A 27775-nucleotide genomic window follows, 5' to 3' on the forward strand; every position below is an offset into this window, starting at 1 on the left:
AAGATTAAACCTCTGGTCCCAGTAAGTGACACAGATTGGATCCTGAAACATTATCCCGGGACACATATATTTGCTGCGCTGTTCCACTAACTCACATGTACATGTAATGGTGGGTTAGTGAGTTTATTAATATTCCCCAGCAATTCCCTTCACTAAAAACCCAAAAGTGTCCCAATTAAGTCTAGCCCAAAGCAGATCAATGCTAGTCCACAGAACAATGGCCAATGAATCCATAAGGCACTTGAAAGTTTCCCAAACAAGAAAAATCTAGGCAAAATTAAATCCATAGCACAAGAAGATTCACAAGGCAAGAAAAGTCGAGTTGACAAGGCACAATACAAAGTCAAGGCACAAGGTCAATGCAAGGCAAGGCAAGGAATCCCAATGACCAGGAAACATACAACTAAGAAATGTACACATTGTTCCGAGCATCGTCTCCATCTGTCTGCTGTGCTAAATCGCCTGCTTCTGGTGCAGTCCATCAAGGGACAATGCTGCCTCCTTGCAAGTAATCAGGCTGTTTCTGCCTTACATGTTCTCGGATCAGATGCAGAAGGCAGTTCTTCCTCCTCATCACTAACTGGTTATAGTTATGTGCTTTCCCCACCTGAAGTCACAGGGCTGTCCTGCTGCAGCTGTACTTCAGCTAAATCACTCTCAGACAGCTGCTTGGAGCCACTTATCAACTCCCCTCCAGAGGTGCCTGGGACTGGTTCATCCTCCTCTGAACTGAAATCTGGAGAAGCATCACATTTGCTTTCATTCATTCATGAATACCAATCTTCTCTATATCAACTTTTTCAATCTTTACATGCGATTACAATTATCTCCCTTCAAACACACCTGTACCAAAGGCATACAGAAAAATCACCCCAATTATATGTATATGACCAAAGTAATTCATGTGATCACAGTTATAACAATGAAATGGTAAGTTTCCCATTTTAATGACTTGTTTATTAAAAAATATTAAAACACACAAAAAGGCCTGTATTTTGAATTGGCATAAAAAGTTAGGGAACTGTAATGCTGATCTTATTGATGTCACAGCAGTCAAAAAGCAAAACATTTCTTTTTTAAAAGTCTGAGAATACTTCCATTTTTAATTAAATACATCTTTTAAAGATCATAACATAGTGCGGAGATTCTCAATTTTAGCAAATTAAAGATATATGGACATAAACTCCCAGAATATTCCAACAGCAGGTTAGCTAGGAAACTCTGGAAAATCACACTCGTTAAAATTGAGAAATGTTGCAAGTACACCTAGTGGTCATATAATACTTCAGTAGCTAAATATATTTTGTAACTGCTCAAAAGAACACATGTATATCTTTCTCTAATTCACTTTTTTTTCAGAAAGCTCAGAAACAACTTTAACAGGTACAACATCCACTTCAACAGGTAAGAATCATACTACATGAAGCAATAATTACTATAAATATTTAGATGACTACACCTTAGAGATTTATAGATAAAATATCTTTTTCTTCCTACAACAGCTTCCACAACAAGGAGAAGTAGCACACCAAGAACAACAGAAACAACTTCATTGTCAATAACAACAAGAACTACTGAATCAGCAAAAACCACTTCACATGAACCAATATTAACACCAGTGACAATTCACCCTCACCCTATTCCAACAAAACCATCAATTCACAATCAAACAACTATTACCAGTACATTAACAACACAACTTAAAAGTGAGTACATAAACTTCTAAACAAAAACAAAAAAAAATCAGAATTCCATAAAGGCAACCAATAAAATAATTTTGTTTTTTGGCTCCACTATAGCTTCCATATCTGTGACAAGTACCCCTACAAGGAGCACCCCAGAAACATCATCAGCTGCTACCTCAAAGACCACAGAATCAACTCATAGTGCAACCACTCCAATGCCAAAAACCACAACAGAAACCTCTCCTGTTACTCTGCCAACCTCCACCTCCACAAAATCGACGCCAAGTAGTACACCCATCCCGACAACCATGACCTCCACCCAAACTTCCACCACACCCATCACACGGACCACCTCTACAACCAGCACACCTCTCCCATCAACTTCAACGGTGACTCCCACAACAATTCCTTCTTCCACCAGTAGCCACACAACCACGCCTACGACTACCACTCCAACCACTTCAATACCCAGTAGCACTATAAGTATCACCTCCCCTACAACCACCCTAACCACTAGTACACAACCTCCTTCAACCTCAATGACGACACCAATAAAGAGCACCAGTGGTAAGTTGAGATGTTTGGTTTAGCAACTCTGTCAACAATACTGCTCTGAAGTGGCCCTTCAGTCATCTCCATGTGTTTGCCCCTGGCCTCTATTTTGAGGCAGAAATACAATTGTGCACAAAAAGCAAGGCTACACCCACATTCCTGGGATGGTCAGCAGCTTCTTAATGTCCTTCCCTTCATAGTGCACTTGCTAGACATTAAATATCACTCACCTGTCCTCTTTCATCCTCTCATCCATCCCTCCACCCTCCCTCCCTTCCTATTTTCCTCTCTTCCTCCCTCCCTTCCTCTCTTCCTCTCTTCCTCTCTCCCTCCCTCCCTGCCTGCCTGCCTGCCTGCCTGCCTGCCTTCCTTCAACAGTGATACTGGAAACCATATTGGCACTTTCCACAGGACCAAACTAAGTAAAACCTATTTTCCTAGGGCCTGGCAAACATGTTTAGGGCTATACTTACGATGACAGATTCCAGTCCCACAACGCACTGCAACTATCTGTATTTTCTCTCTCTTGCAGCTTCAACACATGAAATACCATCAAGGACCCCATCAGTTTCATCCACGTCTCCCTCTTCTACTACGAGGACCACAGAATCAACTCATAGTGCAACCACTCCAATGCCAAAAAAACCAACAGAAACCTCTCCTATTACTCTGCCAACCTCTACCTCCACAAAATCGACACCAAGTAGTACACCCATCCCGACAACCATAACCTCCACCCAAACCTCCACCACCCCCATCACACGGACCACCTCTACAACCAGCACACCTCTCCCATCAACTTCAACGGTGACTCCCACAACAATTCCTTCTTCCACCAGTAGCCAAACAACCACGCCTACGACTACCACTCCAACCACTTCAATACCCAGTAGCACTATAAGTATCACCTCCCCTACAACCACCCTAACCACTAGTACACAACCTCCTTCAACCTCAATGACGACACCAATAAAGAGCACCAGTGGTAAGTTGAGATGTTTGGTTTAGCAACTCTGTCAACAATACTGCTCTGAAGTGGCCCTTCAGTCATCTCCATGTGTTTGCCCCTGGCCTCTATTTTGAGGCAGAAATAAAATTGTGCACAAAAAGCAAGGCTACACCCACATTCCTGGGATGGTCAGCAGCTTCATAATGTCCTTCCCTTCATAGTGCACTTGCTAGACATTAAATATCACTCACCTGTCCTCTTTTATCCTCTCATCCCTCCCTCCACCCTCCCTCCCTTCCTATTTTCCTCTCTTCCTCCCTCCCTTCCTCTCTTCCTCTCTTCCTCTCTCCCTCCCTCCCTCCCTGCCTGCCTGCCTGCCTGCCTGCCTGCCTTCCTTCCACAGTGATACTGGAAACCATATTGGCACTTTCCACAGGACCAAACTAAGTAAAACCTATTTTCCTAGGGCCTGGCAAACATGTTTAGGGCTATACTTACGATGACAGATTCCAGTCCCACAACGCACTGCAACTATCTGTATTTTCTCTCTCTTGCAGCTTCAACACATGAAATACCATCAAGGACCCCATCAGTTTCATCCACGTCTCCCTCTTCTACTACGAGGACCACAGAATCAACTCATAGTGCAACCACTCCAATGCCAAAAAAACCAACAGAAACCTCTCCTATTACTCTGCCAACCTCTACCTCCACAAAATCGACACCAAGTAGTACACCCATCCCGACAACCATAACCTCCACCCAAACCTCCACCACCCCCATCACACGGACCACCTCTACAACCAGCACACCTCTCCCATCAACTTCAACGGTGACTCCCACAACAATTCCTTCTTCCACCAGTAGCCAAACAACCACGCCTACGACTACCACTCCAACCACTTCAATACCCAGTAGCACTATAAGTATCACCTCCCCTACAACCACCCTAACCACTAGTACACAACCTCCTTCAACCTCAATGACGACACCAATAAAGAGCACCAGTGGTAAGTTGAGATGTTTGGTTTAGCAACTCTGTCAACAATACTGCTCTGAAGTGGCCCTTCAGTCATCTCCATGTGTTTTCCCCTGGCCTCTATTTTGAGACAGAAATACAATTGTGCACAAAAAGCAAGGCTACACCCACATTCCTGGGATGGTGAGCAGCTTCTTAATATCCTTCCCTTCATAGTGCACTTGCTAGACATTAAATATCACTCACCTGTCCTCTTTTATCCTCTCATCCCTCCCTCCACCCTCCCTCCCTTCCTATTTTCCTCTCTTCCTCCCTCCCTTCCTATCTTCCTATCTTCCTCTCTCCCTCCCTCCCTCCCTCCCCCCTCCCCCCCTTCCTGCCTCCCTCCCTCCCTTCCTCCCTATCTTCCTCCTTCCCTCCCTCCCTCCCTCCCTCCCTGCTTGTCTGCCTGCCTGCCTGCCTTCCACAGTGATACTGGAAACCATATTGGCACTTTCTACTCCACCAAACTAAGTAAAACCTATTTTCCTAGGGCCAGGCAAACATGTTTAGGGCTATACTTATGTTGACAGATTCCAGTCCCATAACACACTGCAACTATCTGTATTTTCTCTCCCTTGCAGCTTCAACACATGAAATACCATCAAGCCACAGGACCCCATCAGTTTCATCCACGTCTCCCTCTTCTACTACGAGGACCACAGAATCAACTCATAGTGCAACCACTCCAATGCCAAAAACCACAACAGAAACCTCTCCTGTTACTCTGCCAACCTCTACCTCCACAAAATCGACACCAAGTAGTACACCCATCCCGACAACCATGACCTCCACCCAAACTTCCACCACCCCCATCACACGGACCACCTCTACAACCAGCACACCTCTCCCATCAACTTCAACGGTGACTCCCACAACAATTCCTTCTTCCACCAGTAGCCACACAACCACGCCTATGACTACCACTCCAACCACTTCAATACCCAGTAGCACTATAAGTATCACCTCCCCTACAACCACCCTAACCACTAGTACACAGCCTCCTTCAACCTCAATGACGACACCAATAAAAAGCACCAGTGGTAAGTTGAGATGTTTGGTTCAGGAACTCTGTCAACAATACTGCTTTGATGTGGCCCTTCAGTCATCTCCATGTGTTTGCCCCTGGCCTCTATTTTGAGGCAGAAATAAAATTGTGCACAAAAAGCAAGGCTACACCCACATTCCTGGGATGGTCAGCAGCTTCATAATGTCCTTCCCTTCATAGTGCACTTGCTAGACATTAAATATCACTCACCTGTCCTCTTTTATCCTCTCATCCCTCCCTCCACCCTCCCTCCCTTCCTATTTTCCTCTCTTCCTCCCTCCCTTCCTCTCTTCCTCTCTTCCTCTCTCCCTCCCTCCCTCCCTGCCTGCCTGCCTGCCTGCCTGCCTGCCTTCCTTCCACAGTGATACTGGAAACCATATTGGCACTTTCCACAGGACCAAACTAAGTAAAACCTATTTTCCTAGGGCCTGGCAAACATGTTTAGGGCTATACTTACGATGACAGATTCCAGTCCCACAACGCACTGCAACTATCTGTATTTTCTCTCTCTTGCAGCTTCAACACATGAAATACCATCAAGGACCCCATCAGTTTCATCCACGTCTCCCTCTTCTACTACGAGGACCACAGAATCAACTCATAGTGCAACCACTCCAATGCCAAAAAAACCAACAGAAACCTCTCCTATTACTCTGCCAACCTCTACCTCCACAAAATCGACACCAAGTAGTACACCCATCCCGACAACCATAACCTCCACCCAAACCTCCACCACCCCCATCACACGGACCACCTCTACAACCAGCACACCTCTCCCATCAACTTCAACGGTGACTCCCACAACAATTCCTTCTTCCACCAGTAGCCAAACAACCACGCCTACGACTACCACTCCAACCACTTCAATACCCAGTAGCACTATAAGTATCACCTCCCCTACAACCACCCTAACCACTAGTACACAACCTCCTTCAACCTCAATGACGACACCAATAAAGAGCACCAGTGGTAAGTTGAGATGTTTGGTTTAGCAACTCTGTCAACAATACTGCTCTGAAGTGGCCCTTCAGTCATCTCCATGTGTTTTCCCCTGGCCTCTATTTTGAGACAGAAATACAATTGTGCACAAAAAGCAAGGCTACACCCACATTCCTGGGATGGTGAGCAGCTTCTTAATATCCTTCCCTTCATAGTGCACTTGCTAGACATTAAATATCACTCACCTGTCCTCTTTTATCCTCTCATCCCTCCCTCCACCCTCCCTCCCTTCCTATTTTCCTCTCTTCCTCCCTCCCTTCCTATCTTCCTATCTTCCTCTCTCCCTCCCTCCCTCCCTCCCCCCCTCCCTCCCTTCCTGCCTCCCTCCCTCCCTTCCTCCCTATCTTCCTCCTTCCCTCCCTCCCTCCCTCCCTCCCTGCTTGTCTGCCTGCCTGCCTGCCTTCCACAGTGATACTGGAAACCATATTGGCACTTTCTACTCCACCAAACTAAGTAAAACCTATTTTCCTAGGGCCAGGCAAACATGTTTAGGGCTATACTTATGTTGACAGATTCCAGTCCCATAACGCACTGCAACTATCTGTATTTTCTCTCCCTTGCAGCTTCAACACATGAAATACCATCAAGCCACAGGACCCCATCAGTTTCATCCACGTCTCCCTCTTCTACTACGAGGACCACAGAATCAACTCATAGTGCAACCACTCCAATGCCAAAAACCACAACAGAAACCTCTCCTATTACTCTGCCAACCTCTACCTCCACAAAATCGACACCAAGTAGTACACCCATCCCGACAACCATGACCTCCACCCAAACTTCCACCACCCCCATCACACGGACCACCTCTACAACCAGCACACCTCTCCCATCAACTTCAACGGTGACTCCCACAACAATTCCTTCTTCCACCAGTAGCCACACAACCACGCCTATGACTACCACTCCAACCACTTCAATACCCAGTAGCACTATAAGTATCACCTCCCCTACAACCACCCTAACCACTAGTACACAGCCTCCTTCAACCTCAATGACGACACCAATAAAAAGCACCAGTGGTAAGTTGAGATGTTTGGTTCAGGAACTCTGTCAACAATACTGCTTTGATGTGGCCCTTCAGAAATCTCCATGTGTTTTCCCCTGGCCTCTATTTTGAGGCAGAAATACAATTGTGCACAAAAAGCAAGGCTACACCCACATTCCTGGGATGGTCAGCAGCTTCTTAATGTCCTTCCCTTCATAGTGCACTTGCTAGACATTAAATATCACTCACCTGTCCTCTTTTATCCTCTCATCCCTCCCTCCACCCTCCCTCCCTTACTATTTTCCTCTCTCCCTCTCTCCCTCCATTCCTATCTTCCTCTGTCCCTCCCTCCCTCCCTCCCTCCCTTCCTATCTTCCTCTCTCCCTCCCTCCCTCCCTCCCTGCCTGCCTGCCACAGTGATACTGGAAACCATATTGGCACTTTCCACAGCACCAAACAAAGTAAAACCTATTATCCTAGGGCCAGGCAAACATCTTTAGGGCTATACTTACGATGACAGATTCCAGTCCCACAACGCACTGCAACTATCTGTATTTACTCTCTCTTGCAGCTTCAACACATGAAATACCATCAAGGACCCCATCAGTTTCATCCATGTCTCCCTCTTCTACTATGAGGACCACAGAATCAACTCATAGTGCAACCACTCCAATGCCAAAAACCACAACAGAAACCTCTCCTGTTACTCTGCCAACCTCCACCTCCACAAAATCGACACCAAGTAGTACACCCATCCCGACAACCATGACCTCCACCCAAACTTCCACCACCCCCATCACACAGACCACCTCTACAACCAGCACACCTCTCCCATCAACTTCAACAGTGACTCCCACAACAATTCCTTCTTCCACCAGTAGCCACACAACCACGCCTACGACTACCACTCCAACCACTTCAATACCCAGCAGCACTATAAGTATCACCTCCCCTACAACTACCCTAACCACTAGTACACAGCCTCCTTCAACCTCAATGACGACACCAATAAAGAGCACCAGTGGTAAGTTGAGATGTTTGGTTTAGCAACTCTGTCAACAATACTGCTCTGAAGTGGCCCTTCAGTCATCTCCATGTGTTTTCCCCTGGCCTCTATTTTGAGACAGAAATACAATTGTGCACAAAAAGCAAGGCTACACCCACATTCCTGGGATGGTGAGCAGCTTCTTAATATCCTTCCCTTCATAGTGCACTTGCTAGACATTAAATATCACTCACCTGTCCTCTTTTATCCTCTCATCCCTCCCTCCACCCTCCCTCCCGTCCTATTTTCCTCTCTTCCTCCCTCCCTTCCTATCTTCCTATCTTCCTCTCTCCCTCCCTCCCTCCCTACCCCCCTCCCTCCATCCCTCCCTCCCTTCCTGCCTCCCTCCCTCCCTTCCTCCCTATCTTCCTCCTTCCCTCCCTCCCTCCCTCCCTGCTTGTCTGCCTGCCTGCCCTCCTTCCACAGTGATACTGGAAACCATATTGGCACTTTCTACTCCACCAAACTAAGTAAAACCTATTTTCCTAGGGCCAGGCAAACATGTTTAGGGCTATACTTATGTTGACAGATTCCAGTCCCATAACGCACTGCAACTATCTGTATTTTCTCTCCCTTGCAGCTTCAACACATGAAATACCATCAAGCCACAGGACCCCATCAGTTTCATCCACGTCTCCCTCTTCTACTACGAGGACCACAGAATCAACTCATAGTGCAACCACTCCAATGCCAAAAACCACAACAGAAACCTCTCCTATTACTCTGCCAACCTCTACCTCCACAAAATCGACACCAAGTAGTACACCCATCCCGACAACCATGACCTCCACCCAAACTTCCACCACCCCCATCACACGGACCACCTCTACAACCAGCACACCTCTCCCATCAACTTCAACGGTGACTCCCACAACAATTCCTTCTTCCACCAGTAGCCACACAACCACGCCTATGACTACCACTCCAACCACTTCAATACCCAGTAGCACTATAAGTATCACCTCCCCTACAACCACCCTAACCACTAGTACACAGCCTCCTTCAACCTCAATGACGACACCAATAAAAAGCACCAGTGGTAAGTTGAGATGTTTGGTTCAGGAACTCTGTCAACAATACTGCTTTGATGTGGCCCTTCAGAAATCTCCATGTGTTTTCCCCTGGCCTCTATTTTGAGGCAGAAATACAATTGTGCACAAAAAGCAAGGCTACACCCACATTCCTGGGATGGTCAGCAGCTTCTTAATGTCCTTCCCGTCATAGTGCACTTGCTAGACATTAAATATCACTCACCTGTCCTCTTTTATCCTCTCATCCCTCCCTCCACCCTCCCTCCCTTCCTATTTTCCTCTCTTCCTCCCTCCCTTCCTCTCTTCCTATCTTCCTCCCTCCCTCCCTCCCTCCCTGCCTGCCTGCCTGCCTGCCTGCCTGCCTGCCTGCCTGCCTGCCTGCCTTCCACAGTGATACTGGAAACCATATTGGCACTTTCCACAGCACCAAACTAAGTAAAACCTATTTTCCTAGGGCCTGGCAAACATGTTTAGGGCTATACTTACGATGACAGATTCCAGTCCCACAACGCACTGCAACTATCTGTATTTTCTCTCTCTTGCAGCTTCAACACATGAAATACCATCAAGGACCCCATCAGTTTCATCCACGTCTCCCTCTTCTACTACGAGGACCACAGAATCAACTCATAGTGCAACCACTCCAATGCCAAAAACCACAACAGAAACCTCTCCTATTACTCTGCCAACCTCTACCTCCACAAAATCGACACCAAGTAGTACACCCATCCCGACCACCATGACCTCCACCCAAACTTCCACCACCCCCATCACACGGACCACCTCTACAACCAGCACACCTCTCTCATCAACTTCAACGGTGACTCCCACAACAATTCCTTCTTCCACCAGTAGCCACACAACCACGCCTACGACTACCACTCCAACCACTTCAATACCCAGCAGCACTATAAGTATCACCTCCCCTACAACCACCCTAACCACTAGTACACAACCTCCTTCAACCTCAATGACGACACCAATAAAGAGCACCAGTGGTAAGTTGAGATGTTTGGTTTAGCAACTCTGTCAACAATAGTGCTCTGAAGTGGCCCTTCAGACATCTCCATGTGTTTTCCCCTGGCCTCTATTTTGAGGCAGAAATACAATTGTGCACAAAAAGCAAGGCTACACCCACATTCCTGGGATGGTCAGCAGCTTCTTAATGTCCTTCCCTTCATAGTGCACTTGCTAGACATTAAATATCACTCACCTGTCCTCTTTTATCCTCTCATCCCTCCCTCCACCCTCCCTCCCTTCCTATTTTCCTCTCTTCCTCTCTCCCTTCCTCTCTTCCTCTCTTCCTCCCTCCCTCCCTCCCTCCCCCCCTCCGTCCCTCCCTCCCTCCCTTCCTCCCTCCCTCCCTCCCTGCCTGCCTGCCTGCCTGCCTGCCTGCCTGCCTTCCACAGTGATACTGGAAACCATATTGGCACTTTCCACAGGACCAAACTAAGTAAAACCTATTTTCCTAGGGCCTGGCAAACATGTTTAGGGCTATACTTATGTTGACAGATTCCAGTCCCACAACGCACTGCAACTATCTGTATTTTCTCTCCCTTGCAGCTTCAACACATGAAATACCATCAAGCCACAGGACCCCATCAGTTTCATCCACGTCTCCCTCTTCTACTACGAGGACCACAGAATCAACTCATAGTGCAACCACTCCAATGCCAAAAAAACCAACAGAAACCTCTCCTATTACTCTGCCAACCTCTACCTCCACAAAATCGACACCAAGTAGTACACCCATCCCGACAACCATAACCTCCACCCAAACCTCCACCACCCCCATCACACGGACCACCTCTACAACCAGCACACCTCTCCCATCAACTTCAACGGTGACTCCCACAACAATTCCTTCTTCCACCAGTAGCCACACAACCACGCCTACGACTACCACTCCAACCACTTCAATACCCAGTAGCACTATCAGTATCACCTCCCCTACAACCACCCTAACCACTAGTACACAACCTCCTTCAACCTCAATGACGACACCAATAAAGAGCACCAGTGGTAAGTTGAGATGTTTGGTTTAGCAACTCTTTCAACAATACTGCTCTGAAGTGGCCCTTCAGATATCTCCATGTGTTTTCCCCTGGCCTCTATTTTGAGGCAGAAATACAATTGTGCACAAAAAGCAAGGCTACACCCACATTCCTGGGATGGTCAGCAGCTTCTTAATATCCTTCCCTTCGTAGTGCACTTGCTAGACATTAAATATCACTCACCTGTCCTCTTTTATCCTCTCATCCCTCCCTCCACCCTCCCTCCCTTCCTATTTTCCTCTCTTCCTCCCTCCCTTCCTATCTTCCTCTCTCCCTCCCTCCCTCCCTCCCTCCGTCCCTCCCTCCCTATCTTCCTCCTTCCCTCCCTCCCTCCCTCCCTGCTTGTCTGCCTGCCTGCCTGCCTTCCACAGTGATACTGGAAACCATATTGGCACTTTCTACTCCACCAAACTAAGTAAAACCTATTTTCCTAGGGCCTGGCAAACATGTTTAGGGCTGTACTTACAATGACAGATTCCAGTCCCACAACGCACTGCAACTATCTGTATTTACTCTCTCTTGCAGCTTCAACACATGAAATACCATCAAGGACCCCATCAGTTTCATCCATGTCTCCCTCTTCTACTACGAGGACCACAGAATCAACTCATAGTGCAACCACTCCAATGCCAAAAACCACAACAGAAACCTCTCCTATTACTCTGCCAACCTCTACCTCCACAAAATCGACACCCATCCCGACAACCATGACCTCCACCCAAACTTCCACCACCCCCATTACACGGACCACCTCTACAACCAGCACACCTCTCTCATCAACTTCAACGGTGACTCCCACAACAATTCCTTCTTCCACCAGTAGCCACACAACCACGCCTACGACTACCACTCCAACCACTTCAATACCCAGCAGCACTATAAGTATCACCTCCCCTACAACCACCCTAACCACTAGTACACAACCTCCTTCAACCTCAATGACGACACCAATAAAGAGCACCAGTGGTAAGTTGAGATGTTTGGTTTAGCAACTCTGTCAACAATAGTGCTCTGAAGTGGCCCTTCAGACATCTCCATGTGTTTTCCCCTGGCCTCTATTTTGAGGCAGAAATACAATTGTGCACAAAAAGCAAGGCTACACCCACATTCCTGGGATGGTCAGCAGCTTCTTAATGTCCTTCCCTTCATAGTGCACTTGCTAGACATTAAATATCACTCACCTGTCCTCTTTTATCCTCTCATCCCTCCCTCCCACCTCCCTGCCTATTTTCCTCCCTCCCTCCCTCCCTGTCTGCCTGCCTGCCTGCCTGCCTGCCTGCCTGCCTGCCACAGTGATACTGGAAACCATATTGGCACTTTCCACAGCACCAAACTAAGTAAAACCTATTATCCTAGGGCCAGGCAAACATCTTTAGGGCTATACTTACAATGACAGATTCCAGTCCCACAACGCACTGCAACTATCTGTATTTACTCTCTCTTGCAGCTTCAACACATGAAATACCATCAAGGACCCCATCAGTTTCATCCATGTCTCCCTCTTCTACTACGAGGACCACAGAATCAACTCATAGTGCAACCACTCCAATGCCAAAAACCACAACAGAAACCTCTCCTGTTACTCTGCCAACCTCCACCTCCACAAAATCGACGCCAAGTAGTACACCCATCCCGACAACCATGACCTCCACCCAAACTTCCACCACACCCATCACACGGACCACCTCTACAACCAGCACACCTCTCCCATCAACTTCAACGGTGACTCCCACAACAATTCCTTCTTCCACCAGTAGCCACACAACCACGCCTACGACTACCACTCCAACCACTTCAATACCCAGTAGCACTATAAGTATCACCTCCCCTACAACCACCCTAACCACTAGTACACAACCTCCTTCAACCTCAATGACGACACCAATAAAGAGCACCAGTGGTAAGTTGAGATGTTTGGTTTAGCAACTCTGTCAACAATACTGCTCTGAAGTGGCCCTTCAGTCATCTCCATGTGTTTGCCCCTGGCCTCTATTTTGAGGCAGAAATACAATTGTGCACAAAAAGCAAGGCTACACCCACATTCCTGGGATGGTCAGCAGCTTCTTAATGTCCTTCCCGTCATAGTGCACTTGCTAGACATTAAATATCACTCACCTGTCCTCTTTTATCCTCTCATCCCTCCCTCCACCCTCCCTCCCTTCCTATTTTCCTCTCTTCCTCCCTCCCTCCCTCTCTTCCTATCTTCCTCCCTCCCTCCCTCCCTCCCTCCCCCCCTCCGTCCCTCCCTCCCTCCCTCCCTCCCTCCCTGCCTGCCTGCCTGCCTGCCTGCCTGCCTGCCTTCCACAGTGATACTGGAAACCATATTGGCACTTTCCACAGCACCAAACTAAGTAAAACCTATTTTCCTAGGGCCTGGCAAACATGTTTAGGGCTATACTTATGTTGACAGATTCCAATCCCACAATGCACTGCAACTATCTGTATTTTCTCTCTCTTGCAGCTTCAACACATGAAATACCATCAAGCCACAGGACCCCATCAGTTTCATCCACGTCTCCCTCTTCTACTACAAGGACCACAGAATCAACTCATAGTGCAACCACTCCAATGCCAAAAAAACCAACAGAAACCTCTCCTATTACTCTGCCAACCTCTACCTCCACAAAATCGACACCAAGTAGTACACCCATCCCGACAACCATAACCTCCACCCAAACCTCCACCACCCCCATCACACGGACCACATCTACAACCAGCACACCTCTCCCATCAACTTCAACGGTGACTCCCACAACAATTCCTTCTTCCACCAGTAGCCACACAACCACGCCTACGACTACCACTCCAACCACTTCAATACCCAGTAGCACTATAAGTATCACCTCCCCTACAACCACCCTAACCACTAGTACACAACCTCCTTCAACCTCAATGACGATACCAATAAAGAGCACCAGTGGTAAGTTGAGATGTTTGGTTTAGCAACTCTGTCAACAATAGTGCTCTGAAGTGGCCCTTCAGACATCTCCATGTGTTTTCCCCTGGCCTCTATTTTGAGGCAGAAATACAATTGTGCACAAAAAGCAAGGCTACACCCACATTCCTGGGATGGTCAGCAGCTTCTTAATGTCCTTCCCGTCATAGTGCACTTGCTAGACATTAAATATCACTCACCTGTCCTCTTTTATCCTCTCATCCGTCCCTACACCCTCCCTCCCTTCCTATTTTCCTCTCTCCCTCCCTCCCTCTGTTCCTATCTTCCTCTGTCCCTCCTCCCTCCCTCCCTCCCTCCCTCCCTGCCTGCCTGCCTGCCTGCCTGCCTTCCTGCCTGCCTGCCATAGTGATACTGGAAACCATATTGGCACTTTCTACTCCACCAAACTAAATAAAACGTATTTTCCTAGGGCCAGGCAACCATGTTTAGGGCTATACTTACGATGACAGATTCCAGTCCCACAATGCACTGCAACTATCTGTATTTCCTCTCTCTTGCAGCTTCAACACATGAAATACCATCAAGCCACAGGACCCCATCAGTTTCATCCATGTCTCCCTCTTCTACTACGAGGACCACAGAATCAACTCATAGTGCAACCACTCCAATGCCAAAAACCACAACAGAAACCTCTCCTGTTACTCTGCCAACCTCTACCTCCACAAAATCGACACCAAGTAGTACACCCATCCCGACAACCATAACCTCCACCCAAACTTCCACCACCCCCATCACACGGACCACCTCTACAAACAGCACACCTCTACCATCAACTTCAACGGTGACTCCCACAACAATTCCCGCTTCCACCAGTAGCCACACAACCACGCCTACGACTACCACTCCAACCACTTCAATACCCAGCAGCACTATTGGGTTCACCCCCACTACAAGCCCCCAAACTACTAGTACACAGCCTCCTTCAACCTCAGTGACGACACCAATAAAGAGCACCAGTGGTAAGTTGAGATGTTTGATTTAGGAACTCTGTCAACTCTACTGTTGTAATGGGGACTTCAGGCATCTTACATGTTGTGTCCTTTGGCCTCTCCTTTGAGGCATGATTCAATTGTGCAGAAAAAGCAAAGATACTCCCACGTTCCTGTATTGGTCAGCTGCTTCTTTATATCCATTCCTTGACAGAGTACTTCCCTGATAGTTAATATTACTCACCTGTCCTCTTTTACCCTTCCTCATCTCCCTCCCTCCCTCCCTCCCTCCCTGCCTGCCTGCCTGCCTGCCTGCCTGCCTGCCACAGTGACACTCAAAATGATATGGGCACTTTCCAGACCATTAAGTTCCTTAAAACCATTTATACTAAGGCTATTTTGTGCACTTAAAATATTGCCCAAAAAGCAAGGATATACCCATATTCCTGGGTTGGTCAGTTTCTTTTTAATATCCTCCCTTCACAGAACACTTCCCTGACATTTAATATCACTGACCTGTTCTCTTTTTCCCTCCACTCTCTCACTTCCTCTGTTCCCTCCATGTTTCCAATGTTTTCCATGGCCTTTCTTTTGAGGCATGCCCAGAAAGTGAGTATACACGCACATTCATAGTTACTCAGCTGCTCCTTCCTTCCTTCCTTCCTTCCTTCCTTCCTTCCTTCCTTCCTTCCTTCCTTCCTTCCTTCCTTCCTTCCTTCCTTCCTTCCTTCCTTCCTTCCTTCCCTCTTCCTTCCTTTCTTCTTCCTTCATTCCTCATCCATGAACCTACATAAACCCTTTTAAAACTAAGTCTAGCAAACGTCTTTAGGGGTATACTTACTTCATCTGTCATGTCACCAAGGAGCGTCACCCCAACATCATTTTCATCCATGTTTTCCTTTTCTACTTTGATGGCCACTGAATCATCCCAGACCCTAGCAGTGGTAAATTTGACTGTTTAATTTAGAAAAATCGCCTTCTGTTCTGTTGTTGCCCTTCAGATATTTTGGGTGTAAGTCCTTTGGTTTCCTCTTCAGGGCATATTATATTTGCTCCCAATAAGCAAGCATAGGACTGCATTCTTGGTTTGCTCATCTTAGGTTTAGGTTTACGTTTTATTTGATTTGTATACCGCCCTACTCCCGAAGGACTCAGGGCGGTGAACAGCCAACAATAAAATACATAAATACACAAAATTTAAAAACCCGATAAAATCAAATTAAACTTTTTGGCCCAGACAAATTAAAATACCCCAATAATTTAAAAACAGATTAAAATTTACATATTTTAAAAAGGGAAGAGATCAGGCCAAGCCCGCTTGATGGAATAAAAAGGTCTTCACAGCACGGCGGAAGGAACGCAGATCCGGGATCCTCCGTATCTCCGGGGGGAGCTCATTCCAGATGGTAGGTGCCCCCACAGAGAAGGCTCTCCCCCTAGGGGCCGCCAGTCGACACTGTTTGGCTGACGGCACCCGGAGGAGTCCCTCTCTATGAGAGCGTACTGGCCGGTGGGAGGCTATTGGTGGTAGTAGGCGGTCCCGTAAATAACCAGGCCCTAAGCTAGGCTTGCTTCTTTGTTCCCATGCCTTCACCCAGTTTCTCCCTGATTTTTAACAGCTTTTTCCTCTCCTCCCCTGCCTGCCCTGCCCTGCCCTGCCCTCTCCTCTCTCTCTCCCTCCCTCCCTCCCTCATACTATAAATGCCATTTTCTCCATGTTTTTGCCAAGCAATACATCTCCAGTTACCCTCTGTATCTCCACCTCAACCACCAGTACTCTGGTTGTTTGCCACCAACCATAACAACTATAAATAGTACCAGTGGCAAGTTGTGTTCAGTACCTCTTTACAGCATCTTTCTCTCATAAATGTCTGCACATAAGAATTTAGAACTCCTATCCACCATCCTAACCAAATGCATTCTGTCCCTGGGTTCCCTTTATGCATCTATATCACACACACACACACACACACACACACACACACACACACACACACACACACACACACACACACAAGCAAGTGTAGACCCACCTTCTAGCCCAGGCTCCTCAGCTCTTTTTTTAATTACCTTGCCTTCAGTTAATGCTTCTGACTTTTAATTCATTTTTCCTCTGCTTTCCTTTCTTCCTTCAACCAAATGTTCTTCTGTTTCACTATGAAATCAGAAACTGATTCTGCACGGTCAACACTCACTGCTACAAGTAAGCAGTAACCTGCCCACATCCAGTGTTTCTCTGACCCTTAGTTGCTTTATTCTTCCTTTATTTATTTCTTCTTTCTCTGCTCTAACAATTGAATTCCTTTCCCTTGACATTGTCCACAACCCTCCTCAAGAACACCAGTGCTGAGTTTGACTGGCTTCAGCAGTACTTCCTCCATCATGGGGGCATTTTCATCGGCAATGGTCCTCCTTCTCTTCCTTCTTTCAGCTTGCCTCATCCCCTAATAACATTGGACCACAAAGAATTTGCTTCCTGAACAGTTTTGGGTGTATCTTATAGATTTTTGGCTTCTAATCACAAAAATAATGTGTAATTTAACCTATCATGTACTATTTTATAGAAATATTCTGTTTTTTCACAACTGTAATGTACACTCTTCCATTTCTATTGACTATGCTGTACACATGAATGAAACACAGAAAAAGATGGAATTGTTGTTGAAGCACTTCCAGTATACCAAGTACAACTGGTTATCTGTAGAGATTCTAAAAGTAGTAGCTATGTTGTTTGGAATGCAGCTTGGATATATCAAGCAATGTTGTTACATATGTAAATAGGACAGCTGTACAAAAGAGTTGAATTACATTAAAAGAAAATGGCCACTTTAACAGAAGTTGATTCAGGACAGAAAAATGTGGCACTTGTTGACTGACAAAGATACTTAACCTTTTTTTAAGTTTCACTTAAAACTTAGACTTATGGAAATTTTTCTGAAGGTGATGAACAAAAAAGGAGAAGGTTTTTGTTATTTGAGAAATATTTCCAAGAATCACTGATGCCAAAATTTAAAAAGGCATTTTTTTTTAATTTTTTATTGAAAATTATTAAAAAATACAGAAAAAAATATAATAATATGGATAGAATTGCAGAGAGTAATATAATACATATAGAGTTTTAAAGTATCAATTTTCGCCTGGAGAAAGTACAAACTTCCATTAAGCTAACTCATCAAAAGAAAGAAAAGTTTAACTAGAAAAAAAAATTCTCAATAGTCATGCAATACTCCTGTAAATATTTACCCACGTTCACATTAAGGTTAATATTTTCATTTTTCTTAAGATTTCTTTTTTTGCAGCCAAGCATACCATCTGTCCCAACTCCTATATAACCCCGACTCTTGTCTATCTCGCAAAAGTCCAGTAAGTTTGTCTGCTTCTGCACAGTCCATGATCTTTGCAATTAACGTAGCCTCCGATGGGATATTTTTGGATTTCCATTCTTGTGCGAACGAGATCCTGGCTGCAATGATGATGTGGAGAGCGAGATACCAATTAGATTTGTTTAAGTTCTCTGGTTTCATGCCTAGTAAAAACGTTTCCGGGTTCAAATCTATTCTACATCCTATGATTTCTAAAATCCATTTTTCTAGCCCAATATTCTTTTGCTCGGGGACAGGTCCACCAACTATGAAAGTAAGTTCCCATAGCGGCGTTGCATTTCCAGCAAACCGGAGAGGTCCCCGGGAACATCTTCGATAATCTAGCCGGGGGCAGGTGCCATCTATACAGCATTTTGTATATATTTTCCTTATAGGAAACTGACATTGTTAATTTTAAGGTTGTCCCCCAGATTTCTTCCCATTTTTCGAGTTCAATCGAGTATCCCAAATTTCTCCCCCAGGCAATCATTGAGTCCTTAATGACCTCCTCTCCGATCCAATCCATTAAGAGGAATTGATACAGTTTGGATAATACCTTCTCATCCTTCCCCAACAAGATCTTATCAAGTTCCTGTAGAGAATTATAGATTCCTCCTTTATTTTTATCCTGAGCTGTCCTAGATTGGATCTGATTGTATGACCACCAATCTAGCTCATAGCCTAATTCCACCAGCATATTTCGAGATTTTACTTTGTAAATCACAAGAATCACTGATGTCAAAATTTAAAAAGGCATTTTTGTTGGCCTCAGATAAAATACGTCATCAATGACAAGCAATTTGAAGATCTGTTAGTGGGGCTAGAGAAAATTGCCTGCGAAACATCCAAGGGGGAGAATTTCCTTAGCAACTACAGAGCACCAAAGTACATTCAGCTACAGTAGTTGATAAAGTTCTTATACTGCAAAATGTCACTAAAGACTGAGGGTTTTTTTGCATTCACACTTGGACTTCTTTCCCAAAAATCTAACTGCATTTAGTGACAAACATGGTGAAAGATTTCCCCAGGACATTGCCACATTGGAAAAATAATATCAGGACAACTGGAATCCATCAATGCTGGCTCACTATTGTGTAGTGAGATGCATCAGACATTGAATAAAACAAAAATAAGCAGTAGAAATCTTTTGGCCCTATTGAATTCATGCAATGTGTCAGAAACATTATGCTTGAGAAGTTTCATATTTTTCAAGATTCCCACATGATACAGTCATTCTGAATTTATATTTCAGTTTGAAGGAGCCTATCATAATCAGCACAAGTTTTTCAGGAAGCAAAGCATTTGAAAAAAAAATGTTGTCCAGTGTAATTTGTCATTTTTATGTGGCTCTTTCATCACATTTTCTTTTTCACTGTGAGTGACACAACTCTCAATTCCGATGATAAAGGAAATATCGAAAAAAAAAACATGATTCTCTTTTATTATTTTGCAATATTTGGGATTCAAAAGGAAATAGTTTTTGTAGGATTTGTTATATAATTTTGATTCCATTTGTTTTCAGTGAAAGAAGCTACTTTCCCCTTCTTCATTTCATTGTCCTCTGCATATTTTCTCCAGGTTTCCTCCTTGATAATGTTTAAGAAATATGTCTGTTGCAAATCCCACAATGCTTTAATGCAAATTTTTGTCAGCTGTATTTTTTAAATGTTTTGCATGCTTTACAATGCCTCCTTTTTCCTTCCTGGAGTCTTGTTTTATTGGTACCGTATTTGCAATAGTTTATTCTCCCATTCTGACAAGTATCTGTAACTTAGATATTTCCTGTCCACAGGATGGAAGACAGCTCTCTGAACAACACTGAGGACAACTTTCTCAACTTCTCATCTCTCAAATTCTGCCTTTTCTATCTCTTTTTCCACAGAGTCAACTTCAATTAGCACGTCGCCTCTTACCACTACAAGAGCACTTAATGTCTCCAGTTCGCCTTCTCCTAGCACTACTTGGAAAACAAGCCTAAGCACATCTTTTGTTCCCAGTGTGCCAACAAGTGCAACTTCTACTTTCTCCAGCACTCCAGTAACCATACCCACCAAGACCACTTGGACTACAGAGCCACCTACTGTCACTCTTACTTCTACTACTTTTTCTTCCACAAGTGCTCTTTACACTAGCAGTAAGTATTTCTTGGCTGATGGGAAAGTTGAAGGAGCTATTGATTTTGCACATTACAACAATTATTTTGTAATGTGCAAAATCATATGCAAAATAATGTGCCGAATTTTGTCTGGTACTTAAGAAATCAACTTTTCTAATTTTCATAAAACAAACTGACTTCTATGTTTTATTAGAAAAGTTTTTAGGTTGCAGCTTCCAAAATATTGTCGTGTTAAATGTAGAATAATTTAATAGACAAATCATTAGGGTAATGACAATTTTGCACTGAACACCACAGTCAATGGTTCAATTGTCAGCAGCTCTTGAGAGACATTAACTAAGCACTTAAATATAGAAATGAATTTATTTCCCATTCTAGCACAGATGACTCAGTCATGTAATTCAGCTGGCTCTGCATTTAATAAGCTACATGCTCAATCACCTTTTTTTACAATCCAAGAAAGCAGGGGACAACACAAGAAGCTTGTCGTCTGTACCTTCTGTGTAGAGTCTACTTTTTTCTTTATTTGGAAATCGTGAGTTTGCAAATGTCTCTTGGGCTTGATTCTCCTTTCTTCTCCCTTCAGACATGGAACACTTGAGAATCAAATGGACAATTTCTGATCTTAGGAATGCCTCTACATTTTTATCTTTAAACCCCCTCAAAATATACTAATAAAAATTCTGTGACAGTATATATTAATGATTGGAAAGGAAAATATAAGAATTAAAGGAATAACATATACATTTCCATGACTCACATTGCATTGTAATTTGGAAAGCTGCTATTTGCTCTTCTTTTTTAGCAAGAGACTCAGGCATACAGAAGCAAATGCAGTTTTAAACTTTTTCATAATTCACTTTCTTAATCAAAAGCTACCCCTAATTTACATATCACAAATGCTTTCCCATCTCAAAAACTGTTTGTCCAGATTAGGTTTGAGTTCCAGAAGAATGTGGGTGGGTTGCTTTCATAAAACATCCTCTGAGATGGCTCCCAAAGGTTACCATTACCATACAGTTTGTTTCAGTGGTGGGTTTCAAATTATTTTTACTACTGGTTCTGTGGGTGTGGCTTGGTAGGTGTGGCATGGCTTGATGGGCGTGGCTTGTTGGGCATAGCAGGGGAAGGATACTGTAAAATCTCCATTCCCACCCAATCCAGGAGAAGGCTACTGCAAAATCCCCATTTCCTTCCAATCAGCTGGGATTTGGGAGGCAGAGAATAGATGGGGGCGGGGCCAGTCAGAATATTAACTACCGGTTCTCCAAACTATTCAAAATTTCCACTACCGGTCCTCCAGAACTGGTCAGAACCTGCTGAAATCCACCTCTGGTTTGTTTGTATGTATATTGAATTTATTTGCCACCCATCTCATAGTGAAAAACTTTGGGCTTCTATACCATCCAAAGTTTTATAACAACCAAAGAGACTTGAATTGTCAAATGACTCCTTCCCTTTTGGAGGTGCAGAGTGGCAGGGAGACAGCCTTGAGGCAAATATTCAGCAAATGTGTGATAAACAAAGATGACAGAAACATTCCTTAAATCCTGGGAAAAAATAATATACTCCTTGACTTACTGAAGTATAAGAAGGATGGAAAGAGAAGCATCAACAAATTTGCAAGATTCTGTTAAACATGGCAGTCAATCTTAGAATTCTGGTTTTCCTGTGGAGAGTTTCTGATTATCTTGAAGGACCAACCAGAAGTCTGTTAGGACCTGGCTATTTAAACAAGGCTTTGGGGTCTCAGTTCCCCTCCCCCCATCTCAAACTATTGATTTTTTTAACCATGTTTTGTTGACTATGTTTTATTCTCTGGTCTTATGCAGGTAAATGTATTGATTATGATATAAGGTATTACATTGTTTTATGTTTTTACCCCAACTTATGAAGGGGGTATCCATTGAGTTTTGATTCTGATTGGAGCAACCTATAAATCCTGCAAATGTAATTAATAAATAACTTATATGTAAGTAAGTGAATGCATATTTCCCCCTTTTGATGTATTTTATAGCAAATATTGCAATTTCACTAATGGTGTAATTTATCTGAATTGCAAAGGTATTGATTTGTGATACCTTAATATAGGAAAGTGCTAAACAAAAAAAGATTAAGTAACAAATTAAGCAATCACTTTCATACGACTGTATCCCATTGCATCCATCCCTACATACATGTAGTCTTCACTTAATGACTGGTTGCCTGTGACTGTTCAAAGTTATGACAGACTCCCCCAAAGTGACAGTACATACTACCTGATTCTGGAATTCTGATGACTGCACACATCCCTGTGGTCACAAGAACACATTTTGGGTGTTTGGCAACCAGCTCCCTTTATGGTCAGTTGCAGTGTTCCACAGTCATGTGATCACATTTTATAACTTTTTTTTGCCAGTTGTTTTCAGCAGGTTTCTGGCAAGACATATCCATAGAAATACATGGATTTGCTTACGTATTGCAGAATTACTTTACTTTACTTTACTTTGGATTTATATACCGCCCTACTCCCAAAGGATCAGGGCGGTGAACAGCCAAAAGATAAAACACACATAATACAAAATTTAAAAAACAATGTAAAAGCACATTAAATAATTTGGCCCATACAGATTAAAGCACTCCTTTAGTTTTAAAACAAATTTAAAATTAACAATTAAAAGGAAGTTAGGCCAGGCCAGCCTGTTGAAATAAAAAGGTCTTGAGGGCACAGCGGAAAGTGTGTAAATCTGGGATCCTCCATATCTCCGGGGGAAGCTCATTCCAAATGGCAGGTGCCCCCACAGAGAAGGCTTTCCCCCTGGGGGCCGCCAGTCGACACTGTTTGACTGACGGCACCTGGAGGAACCCTTCTCTATGGGAGTGTACTGGCTGGTGAGAGACTACTGGTGGCAGAAGGTGGTCTCGTAAGTACCCAGGTCCTAAGCCATGGAGCGCTCTAAAGGTGGTAACCAAGACCTTGAAGCGCACCCAGAAGACCACCGGGAGCCAGTGCAGCTCGCGCAGGAGAGGTGTTACATGGGAACACCACATCGCTCCCATAACCACCCACGCGGCCGCATTCTGGACCAGTTGGAGCCTCCGGGTGCTCCTCAAGGGGAGCCCCATGTAGAGTTCACTTAATCATTGCAAAAAAAGTCATAAAATCAGGTCCAGTCACATGGGCGTCTCAACTTATGACTGTGATGACTTACAAGAGAAATTCTGAGCTCCATTACTGCTGTCAGTCAAAGACTACTCGTAGTATTGACCCCGCCCATCAGTACATCCTTCCACCTTAATTTGTACTGGTGGCTGGGGAACTTTCCAAACCAAATGTGTAGGCTACAATGGGAATGGATGGGTACATGTGGGAAGGAATATGTCCAATGTATAAATGGAGATCTTTTTACATTACATAATTTGAAGACATTTCATACAGAATAATAATCTTCCATGAAATGGAGCCAGCATTCAATTGTGGGCCATTAAATAAATCAATACTCCAAAGCAAGTTTTTTCTCGCAAGAAAATAATGTTGTGTTTAGCAGAATTGGTCTTTTGAAAAAACTGAGCAGATGGATGACCAGCAGTACATGATTTCAAGTTTGTCTAAAGATTTGTGATGTTCGGTGACTTTGGATGCAATTTTAAAACTTGGATTTGTTTTTCTTTTTCAGGTTCTGTTCCAAATATTACAACCAGTGCTCCAACCCCAACAAGCCCAGGTTGGTTGAACTCAAGTGAATGTCTGGGTTATTATTCTCTGGGACTTCAGTCAACTACATACTTGACTTTAGTCTATTGAAATAGTGCTTGCAAGGAAAATACAGTAAACATAGGCCTACATACTCAACTTTCAACTTTTTAAAGATTTCAATTTATTGAGCAAGATGTAGATTTGAACTGTTTCATACTATTTTATAATTCTTAGAATGATTTATAATTTATATGAATTTATATGAATCTGAGATACATTACTGCCCTATAAAATAGTATGGAGAGTACCACGGCCTAGTGGTTAAGATGCTGAACTTGTCAACCAGAAGGTTGAAAGTTCAAGACTTAAACACTGTGTGACAGGGTGAGCTTCTGTTCCTGCCCCAGTTCCTGCCCACCTAGAAGTTTGAAAGAATGCAAATGCAAGTAGATAAATAGGTACCACTTCAGTAGAAAAGTAACAGCCTTCCGTGTGGCCTGGGCATATAGCCATGCTGGCCACATGACCACAGAAGTGTCTTCGGACAATGCTGGCTCTCTTGGCTAAGAAACAGAAAAGAGCACTGTCCCCTAGGGTCGGACATGACTGGTTAGTCAGGGAAACTTTTACCTTTATCTAAAATAATATACTTTTGCAAAGAAAGCTTTCACTCATATTTTATAACCGATTCTCTAAAGCCAAATAATTGTTTTTCAATATTGTGTTAAATATGTTATATGATCTTTAGCAATAAGGACTGCATTTATTAATATATTGTTTAAATCAAAGATTAACAGTAATAACATCTAATGCTTATTATGTTCTGTGCTGCATTGTGTATTAGCGCTCTGTGGCAATAGCTCTTTTTAGTAAGAATACATATAAGCCTAAATCTTCATTAATACCAAAAGGAGACAGAGTTCTTACACTTACCGTATTTTTCGGATTTTAAGATGCACCGGAGTATAAGACGCACCTACCTTTTTTGGTGAGGAAAAGAAGAAAAAGAAATCTCCCTCTGCCTCTGAGCAATTTTGCCTCATTGCAGCAAACAGCAAACAGCCTGCTTTACTTTCATTTTCGTTTTCAGCATAGCTTGATTAGCACAAGGAAAAAAAAAATCTGCTCCAGCAATTTACCTCTTTGCAGCAAGCGGCAGAGCCCTGCCCAAAACAGCTGAGCAAATCAGCTGACAGTCGGGAGGCCATCCAATCAACTTGTGCTAATTAGGCTGCGCTGAAGCTGAAAGGAGCTGTTTTTTCTTGCTGTTTGCTTGCAAGGAGGTAACTGCTGCGAGGCAGAGGCCAAAGGGTGGAGGGGCATGGGTGGGTGGGGCTACATTCGGTGTATAAGACGCACCTAAATTTTCACCCCCTTTTAGGGGGGAAAAAGGTGTGTCTTATACTTCAAAAAATATGGTATATTAATTGCTGTTTTTAATGTTTTACAGGGATATGTAGTACTATTGAATATGAAGAACAAGTGTTTTATAGGGGTTGTGTTTCAAATGTTACTTTAACCCGTTGTGAAGGCATGTGTCCATCATCAACAAGGTAAATAAGATAATATTCCATATTTTCCAGCAACCGTTAAGGCCTACTACTTGTTTAGAAGTCATATTAGTAAAATACTTCAATTTATTTTTCCAGCTGTAGCTTATATGTCGGTGGCAGATTATTTTTGCTCATCTAAGATTAATATAAGAAAAGCTCTAATCCCTACCTATAATCTGACCATACCTTTCCCAAAGTTCCTGTAGTTTGTAGTTTTGCATACATCTAATCCCTAACAACAATAATCTAGACCAGAATTTCCATTGCTAAGAAATGCTGTTGAAAAGCATGACATTGTGAGATCACACTGCTTAGTGATGGGAGTTCTGGCACTTCCGGTGGCCATCCTTACATGAATCACACAATGAATGTTAAGTGCTAGGATCACCATTTATAACCACCTGCCCACCGACTTTGCTTGTTGGAAGCCAGCAGTGAAAGTTGCAAAGGGTGATCAAATCACTGCAGCACACTGCAATGGCATGACTGCAAGCCAAGTGTTGATCTCCTGGATCATGATCAAGCTCTAAGTACAAGAACTAGTCATAAGCACTACTCATTTATTGCATTGTAAATTCAAACAGTCACTGAATGAGTGCTTATTAAATGAGGATTACCTATAGTGCAACGGTCCCCAACCTTTGCAGCTTGATGGCCCAGCTGGGAGGGGGGAAGGAAACTGGGTCACATGAGTGGCAGGTCGGTATGCCCGCACTTGCACGCACAGCTCAACTTGCAGAAATTGAGCTGTACATGTATGTGCATCGGGTGGGTTCTACTTACCTTTACTACTGGTTCGCAACAGGATCGTGTGCATGTGCTCGCTTTGCTCGTGCGCGCCTTGCTTCTGCGCATGTGCAGATCACCAATGACAACATCAGGGGCAGTGGGTAGGGCCTCCCGCCGGTTTTACTACAGGTTCTTACGAACCGGTCCAAACCGAGGGCAGCCCACCACTGGTGTGCATGTGCACCGGCCCACCACTCATGCAGCCCAGTTCCAAGTAAGCCACAGTCTGGTACTGGGCCACGGCCCATGGGTTGGGACCCCTGGTATAGTGTAATTTGGTATAGTATTGTTTAGCTACGTTTAAAAAGCTGACTGGATCACTGGAAGGAAATAGTATGAATATAGTGTAATCGTGTGATATTCCACATAGTACTCAGAAAAATGTAAAAGTATGTTTCCCTTTCATAATGATTAAAACTTTTAGAAGCGTTTTTTAGATGTTTTTCATCTCTCACATAGGGATACACACACAAACACACACACACTACATATTTTACATAAATATACTGCTCAAAAAAATAAAGGGAACACAAGCAGAAGACATCCGAGATCTGAATGAATGAAATAGCCTTATTAAATACTTTGTTCTTTACATACAGTAGTTTATACACTGCTCAAACAACTAAAGGGAACACAAAACTACTGTATGTAACGAACAAAGTATTTAATAAGGCTATTTCATTCATTCAGATCTCGGATGTCTTCTGCTTGTGTTCCCTTTATTTTTTTGAGCAGTGTATATGTAAAGAATTCTCACTGACATGACGTATTTCCTAAGTTTAGGGTATCTTTATGTACAGAAAGTGGTACAATATATCAAACTATTTGCCTGTTGAGCTACTTGGAGCTGTGTTGGTGCAGTGGTTAGAATGCAGTATTGCAGGCTAACTCTGCATTCCACTGCCAGGAGTTTGATCCTGACTGGCTCAAGGTTGACTCAGCCTTCCACCCTTCTGAGTTTGGTAAAATGAGGAGCCAGATTGTTGGGGGCAATATGCTGACTCTGTAATCCACTATGAAGTGAT

At 44.0% G+C, this 27775-nt stretch overlaps 1 protein-coding gene across 1 annotated transcript in view; it reads left to right on the plus strand.

Moving 5' to 3' along the window:
• MUC6 (mucin 6, oligomeric mucus/gel-forming) overlaps positions 1 to 27775 on the plus strand; it is an 83640-nt gene that overhangs the window by 55464 nt on the left and 401 nt on the right. Inside the window, exons 32-50 of the mRNA XM_087883298.1 lie at positions 1360 to 1404; positions 1503 to 1706; positions 1800 to 2252; positions 2770 to 3222; positions 3744 to 4196; positions 4789 to 5247; positions 5769 to 6221; positions 6815 to 7273; positions 7811 to 8263; positions 8865 to 9323; positions 9861 to 10313; positions 10879 to 11337; positions 11895 to 12335; positions 12817 to 13269; positions 13831 to 14289; positions 14826 to 15284; positions 20499 to 20750; positions 24389 to 24436; positions 25859 to 25961. Of these exons, the coding sequence (XP_087739424.1) occupies positions 1360 to 1404; positions 1503 to 1706; positions 1800 to 2252; positions 2770 to 3222; positions 3744 to 4196; positions 4789 to 5247; positions 5769 to 6221; positions 6815 to 7273; positions 7811 to 8263; positions 8865 to 9323; positions 9861 to 10313; positions 10879 to 11337; positions 11895 to 12335; positions 12817 to 13269; positions 13831 to 14289; positions 14826 to 15284; positions 20499 to 20750; positions 24389 to 24436; positions 25859 to 25961 (7018 nt within the window). The remainder of the gene's footprint in view (positions 1 to 1359; positions 1405 to 1502; positions 1707 to 1799; positions 2253 to 2769; positions 3223 to 3743; positions 4197 to 4788; positions 5248 to 5768; positions 6222 to 6814; positions 7274 to 7810; positions 8264 to 8864; positions 9324 to 9860; positions 10314 to 10878; positions 11338 to 11894; positions 12336 to 12816; positions 13270 to 13830; positions 14290 to 14825; positions 15285 to 20498; positions 20751 to 24388; positions 24437 to 25858; positions 25962 to 27775) is intronic.

Source organism: Pantherophis guttatus, chromosome 1 (assembly GCF_059756535.1).
Source record: "Pantherophis guttatus breed Tessera chromosome 1, ASM5975653v1, whole genome shotgun sequence".
NCBI classification, from domain to species: domain Eukaryota; kingdom Metazoa; phylum Chordata; class Lepidosauria; order Squamata; family Colubridae; genus Pantherophis; species Pantherophis guttatus.